The 7,040-nt window shown below is 51.6% G+C and overlaps 1 protein-coding gene across 1 annotated transcript in view; it reads left to right on the top strand.

Moving 5' to 3' along the window:
- The window catches only part of LOC143280294 (uncharacterized), a 101,118-nt gene extending 94,524 nt beyond the window's left edge, over positions 1-6,594 (top strand). The window contains exons 9-13 of the mRNA XM_076584923.1: positions 2,339-2,685; positions 3,286-3,456; positions 4,629-5,033; positions 5,205-5,971; positions 6,039-6,594. Coding sequence (XP_076441038.1) covers positions 2,339-2,685; positions 3,286-3,456; positions 4,629-5,033; positions 5,205-5,971; positions 6,039-6,594 — 2,246 coding nt within the window. The remainder of the gene's footprint in view (positions 1-2,338; positions 2,686-3,285; positions 3,457-4,628; positions 5,034-5,204; positions 5,972-6,038) is intronic.
- The last annotated feature ends 446 nt before the right edge of the window (positions 6,595-7,040 follow it).

Genomic DNA, 7,040 nt, shown 5'->3' with positions numbered 1-7,040 from the left:
ACGGTGCACCACATCTGCTAGGCAGATGCCTGACCAGCAGCATAACCTAACACGCTTGGCCAGATCTTGAGTGCATGCACATATTTGTATTTGTATTTCTTTTTATCACAACAGATTTCTCTGTGTGAAATTCGGGCTGCTCTCCCTAGGGAGAGCGCGTCGCTACACTACAGCGCCACCCACTTTTTTGTATTTTTTCCTGCGTGCAGTTTTATTTGTTTTTCCTATCGAAGTGGGGTTTTCTACATAATTTTGCCAGGAACAACCCTTTTGTTGCCGTGGGTTCTTTTACGTGCGCTAAGTGCATGCTGCACACAGGACCTCAGTTTATCGTCTCATCCGAATGACTAGCGTCCAGACCACCACTCAAGGTCTAATGGGGGGGGGGAGAGAAAATTTCGGCGGCTGAGCTGTGATATATATATATATTTGTATACCTATCAGAGTGGATTTCTTCTACAGAATTTTGCCAAAGGACAACACTCGTTGCCACAGGTTCCTTTTCAGTGCGCCAAGTGCGATGCTGCACATGGGACCTCGGTTTATCGTCTCATCCGAACGACTATACGCTCGGTTCGATTTTCCAGTCAAACTTGGGAGAAAGGTCGAGAGCGGGATTCGAACCCAGACCCTCACGGACTGTGTATTGGCAGATGAGAGTCTTAAGCATTCTGCCACCTTCCTCTTTGACGTGAGAGGAGTGAGTGTTATTTTCTCTCTCTCTGTCTCTCTGTCTGTCTGTCTGTCTCTCTCTCTCTCTCTCTCTCTCTCTCTCTCTCTCTCTTCCGTTTTTCGTCGTGTGTGGATGTTGTTAGAAGAAATCCAGTCTGATACATACATACATATATATATATATATATGTGTGTGTGTGTGTGTGTGTGTGTGTGTGTGTGTGTCCTTGCCTGAAGAAGCTGTTTTTACAGCGAACATTTTCTGCTTTTTTAGAATACAAGTTTTAAAGACATAAAGAGCCTACTGTTGTTGATATTTTTTTTTATATTTTACCGGTCTTGGTATTTACCTCAGTGCTTTCTGCAAGGAGCGGTGCCCAGGACACGAAGAGAGTGTGAACTATCTGTATATATATATATACATATATGCTTGCACTTAAGAGCACACTGGTATTCGAAATGCAGGAATAACTTTGTGTGTACTTGTGATAGGTTTTGTCGAACAAAAAACGATTAACTCCCATGTGTCCAATTGCGGAATGGGGATTGATTGATTGATTGATATGGATACTTTTATAGCGCCTATCCTCGGCGGGAGACCAAGGTCTAAGCGCTTTACAAACACGGGTTCATTTGCACAACAGGCTGCCTACCTGGGTAGAGCTGACTGATGGCTACCACTGGGCGCATTCGTTTCCTGTGTCGTTCAATCAGATTTCAGGCACGCACACATACACACTCAGACAGACGTGTTACATGATGGTGACCGGCATCCTGACCTGTATCTCAGGCAATAGCCCTTCACTGATGAGCACTCTCGTCACCTGCAGGCAGGGGGTTAATAAAGACACAGCAGGGGGTTAATAAAGACACAGCATACAGATGGCTATAGTTCCGGCGACGATGCAAAGCTGCATGTGTATGTATGTATGTATGCAGAAAGGCATGCGTGCATGGATTAGTTAATGAGTGTGTGCACGGGTGGACAGATGGACAAATGAGTGTAAATAATAGTCAGGTAGTTAAGTTAAGCAGGTATTGGTGTGGGTGTGTATTTATTTATTTATTGATTCGTTCATTTATTTATTCATTTATTTGTTTATTTCTTATTATTTATCTATTTTTATGTATTACTTATTTATTTATTTATTTATCTATTTGTTAGTTTATATATTCATTTATTAATTATTTGTACAGTTATTTGTTTCTTTATTCATTTATCTATTTATTTGTTTCTTAATTCATTCAGCTATATGTTTAATAATTTATTGTTTGTTTTTATTCATCCATCCACCCTTTCACTCATCTGTTCGTTCCTTCCTTCCTTCTCCCACCCGACCGACCCAGCAGCAGGGCCTCTCTCCCAACACCCTGCACGAGCCGGTGTCCCCCCGCTACAACGCCAGCATCAAGCACGAGATGATGATGAAGCACCACGCCCACAGCCTCCCCAGCGCCCTCCACGAACCCCCCTCCTCCGCCGCTCCACACCCCTCCTCCTCTATTCCCCCCTCCTCCTCCTCCTCCTCCGCCAAGAAGCAGCAGAACCACCACCACCCTCTCTTTCACGAGACGGCCCGCAAGCACTTCGCGGCGTCCGCCTCTGCCTCCCTCCTCCTCCTTCTCCTGCTCCAGGGACCACAGCGCCTACAAACATCACCACGGAGGGAAGTCCTCTTCCTTCTCCCACGAGCCATCAGGAGGCAAACACTACAAAGCTGGGCCGCCGCTACCGCCGCCGCCTTCGCACGAAACTTTCCGCCACGAGAACTCCAGGCACGAGAACTTCCGGAGGCAGCACAGCGTCGCTGGGTGTCAGGACATGCCCAAGAAGCATCTGCCTCAGAAACAGCAGGCCCTTCCCAGACAAGCGACTCTGAAGCATCAGCATCAGCAGCATCATCCACAGCAGCAGCACCAGCTACAGCGGCAGGGCACGAGCAAGCACGAGGCGGCCATGTTGACCCGGCCGGTGCCCAAGCACGTGCAGCGCACACACGCGTATCAGCAGAAGGTGAGTGAGGTGTCACGTTCAGCAGGAAGTCGCCTTTCTGTGTGTGTGTGTGCGCGCGTCTTTCTTGCCCATCCCACCGTCTCTGTCCTGTCTGTCTGTCTATCAGTCAGTCTGTCTGTCTGTCTGTCTCTGTCTCTGTCTCTCTCTCTCTCCCCTGTACTGGAGTGGAACAGTTGTTGCACTGAGACGCTCTGTGTGTGTGTGTGTGTGTGTGTGTGTGTGTGTTGTTGATGTGTTGTTGTTGTTGTTTTGTTTTGGGGGTAAATTGCGCTTGAATAATATCAATGATTGTGCTTCAGTTTCTTTATATGTGTATATCTTTGTACTTCTCCTTTATGTGCTTTTTTCCATTCATTTTAAGCACTGGATCTCCTATCACTCGTTTATAATGTTTCTACTTCGTATAATGTGCTTCCTCCATTCTTTGGCTGAACACTGAATTTGTAAGAGCGCTCAGAGTGGAGATTGCTTCTGCGTGTGTGTTATATAGCGCAGTATGCAAGAATGAATTATTGAAATTATTATAACCCCCCTTTCCCTTTCCCCCCACCCTTCCTTCCTTCCTTCCTTCCACGTGATCCATCAGGCGACGTCCCACAGTCTGGAGCTGGCAGAGGCGAGGAGGGGAGGGCCAAGGCCACACGCAAGGTCAAGAGCTACGAGGACGTGGCTGACTATGACGTGCTGCAGATCACGGAGTTCTCCAGGGGCCCCTTCTACAACACGGACTACGACGTCATCTCCGAGCTGGCCTCGCCCACATCAAGCAAGGTGAGGTGTGGACAAGGGTGTTGGTGGTGTTGGAGGTGTGTGTGTGTGTGTGTGTGTGTGTGTGTGTGTGTGTGTGTGTGTGTGTGTGTGTGTGTGTGTGTGCGTGCGTGTGTGTGTGTGGAGTGGGGCTTGGGGGGCCTGTGTGTGTGTGTGTGTGTGCGCGCGCGCGCGCGTTTGTGTGTGTGTGTGTGTGTGTGTGCGGTTGTGTGTGCGTTTGTATATTTACTGTTCATGAAATTGTACATATTAACTGTTCACGAATACAGTACATTGTATTTACTGTTCACGAACATTTTACATAGACTTACTGTTCACGAATATCGTACACTATATACCTGCTTACTGTTCACGAATACAGTATGTTTACGGCTCACCAAATTATACACAGACTTCCTGCTCACGAATACAGTATATTATATTTGATGATCACGAACATTGAACACAGACTCACCGTTCACGAATACTGTACACGATATACCTACTTACTGTTTACGAATGCTATACATAGACTTACTGTTCACGAACACAATACATCATATTTACCGTTCACGGACATTGCACACAGACTCACTGTTCACGAATACTGTAAACTAGACTTACTGTTCACGATTTCTGTACACTACAAAATGGTTGTTCCTGGCAAAATTCAAATACAAATACGTACTGTTCACGAAATGCATTATATTGTTCATGAACATTTTACATATACTTACTGTTTACCGTATATTTACTGTTCACCAAATCATACATGGATTTAATATTCACGAATACTGTACATGCACATAACTGTTGTACGAATATAATTCACATGTTTTCTGTTCACGAACACGTACATGGACTTACTATTCACGCATACTGTAATAAGACTGAAGAGCATTCCCGCTGCTCTGTCTGTCTGTCTCTCTGTCTCTGTCTCTGTTTCTCTGTCTCTGTTTCTCTGTCTCTGTCTCTGTCTCTCTCTCTCTCTCTCTCTCTCTCTCTCTCTCTCTCTCTCTCTCTCTCTCTCTCTCAGCACGCCAGTTTACGAACACCATACACACAGACTAAACAGCATAATCACTGCAGTGTGTGTGTGTGTGTGTGTGTGTGTGTGTGTGTGTGTGTGTGCACGTACGCGCGCGTGTGTGTGTATGTGTGTGTGTGTTGTGCCTCCGCCGCTTCCACCTGGCCAGGTACGTTACAACGACACGGGCAGCCTGGAGGAGCTACAGGAGGAGGCCGTGGAGGGCGAGGTGTCGTGCCTGGCTCTGGAGGCCCTCCTGCCACCCGACGACCTCGACGACACCATCACCAACAACAACAACAGCGACTCCACCACCACCCTCACCACCGCCACCGCAACTTCCGCTACCCTCGACGGGTCCGGGTCCCACCAGAACCGGGAGATCTGGCACCTGCGGGCGACGCTGGAGGAGGAGGAGGAGTGCAGCGACACGGTGCGCATGGAGGACGGCACCTCGCCCGACGACTCCCCCGAGGACCGCGACCACGTGCACACCACCTCCTTCGAGTCCACAGTGCCCAGCGACGCCTGCACCAGCGACCAGCGCGACAGCGGCATCCAGTGGGAAGGCAGGATGATGCAGGAGGCTGGCGGCGGGGGCGGGGGTGGCGCGCGGGCAGGAGGAGGAGGAGGACCTCACGGCCCTGTCGTCCTTCACGACGACCCTCACCACCCTCACCCTCATCCCTACCCCCACCTCAATCACCACCACCACCACCACCACCATCACCATCACCATCACAACGGGAACGGTGGCGGTGGTGGTGTATCGCAGCTCCTGCACCCCAACTACGAGAACCGGCGGCAGACGTACCGGAACCTGCTCAGCGGCCGCCTGGCCCGCTCCCCGGCCGGACCTCCACCCGGGGTGGCGGCCATCCTGAGCTCGGCCAGCGCCGACAACAGCTTCGACAGCGTGGAGACGGACGGCGACGTGTCGGACACGTCCCGCCACGAGGTGACCACCACGTCCTTCGAGTCCACCACGGACAACACGGACAGCACCACGGAGAGCCAGCACAGCCGCCTGAGGCAGATGAAGACGGACAGCGGCTACAAGTCCCTGGAGACCCAGCAGTCCGGCGTTCGGGAGGCCGTGGAGGCGCAGGTGGAGCTTCACCACGAGGACCAGCGCGGGATGGCTGGGGTGATATTGGAGAGGGGGGAGCTGCGCGGAGAGCCGGAGCACCTGGAAGGCAGGAGAGGAGGAGGAGGAGGAGGGGGCGGGCAGCCTGCACAGGCCGCGGCCGGCGGTGGGAGCGGGGCAGCGGGTCACCACGGCAACGCGGACGGGGGAGGGGGCCGCGCGGAGGTGGCCGGAGGGAGGAGGAACTCCAACGCCATGCACTTCGAGAGGCGGGCGGGTCGTACGGCCAGCAAGAAGCGGAGGGAGTACAGCCGCGAGAGGCAGGCCATCCACGTCTACGAAAGCGTGCAGGAGCCCGAGACGGACTCGATCCGCTCGGACGCCCCCTCAGGGGACAGCTTCGAGGACAGCGGCAGCCACCAACAGCGGCGCTACTCGCACGCCATGAACCACCAGCAGCACCCACTTCTCCATGCCGCAGGCCCCCAGCAGCAAGCGCTCCATCTTCACCCGATTCTTCTCCTACGGCCACAGCCGGGACAAATACATGGTCAGGGACTACAGCATCGACGAGAAGACCAACAAAATATTCAACGAGTTCTTGAGACAAGAGCTCCCCGAAGACAACCTGGCCGGAGGGGGAGGAGGGGGGAGCAGCGGGCGGTTAGGCTTGAGACGTTCCCCGCGCAGCCAGCACAGGCCCAGGCTGCAGAGGAAGCACACGGAGCCTCTGTACCGCCTGGAGGACCGCCGCCGGGACCGCCTGGCGCCTGAGATGAGGAGCGCCAGTCTGGGCAGCGACAGCAGCGCCAGCTCGGTGCGCAAGCTGTCTCCTCAGGACAGCATCGAGGAGGAGTACGAGGAGGAGGGCGAGGCGGAGAAGAACTGGCGGCGGACCGAGCTGGCGCCCATGATGGAGGTGGCGGACACGGACAGTCTGGAAGGGGACCTCAAGGCGGGCATGTTCTCCTCCTCCGCCTCCTCAAAAGCCCTGCACGACATCCCCGTCATCAAACTACCGGAAGCGGAAGTGCCGAACCCCTCGTGACGCGTGCGTCACTGGCTAGCGGAAAATCAGCCGCCAAAGCCGCGGAAATAGAAATAAGAGAGAGAAAAAAGAAGAAGAAAAACTGACATATAAAAAACTTTAAAAGTTATCCGCCGAAGGTATGATTACATACAAAGAAGTTAAAAAATTATCCTCCGAATGCATCTGAAAATTATCACCACGTTACTGAAATTGCGAACTTTGTTGACATTATTTCCTCTGGCATCATGACTGGATTATAATTATATACTGTGTCGTGACTGATTTTCATTGTGACAGGATTTCGTGAGGTGCTATCAAAGCCTACACTGTGACGCTAAGTGTCGTTTGTTGACAAATATATTACGTGTGCTGATTGAAACTGAGACCTCCAGAAGGGCCTATGATGTTAAGAGTTCACAGAGAATGGTAATCAAAACTGTTTTATTGAATCGTCGTGCATAATT

The sequence above is a fragment of the Babylonia areolata genome, chromosome 3, assembly GCF_041734735.1.
Source record: "Babylonia areolata isolate BAREFJ2019XMU chromosome 3, ASM4173473v1, whole genome shotgun sequence".
Lineage (NCBI taxonomy): Eukaryota > Metazoa > Mollusca > Gastropoda > Neogastropoda > Buccinidae > Babylonia > Babylonia areolata.
Note: the sequence above shows the minus strand (reverse complement) of the source record. Positions and strands in the feature narration are given on the sequence as shown.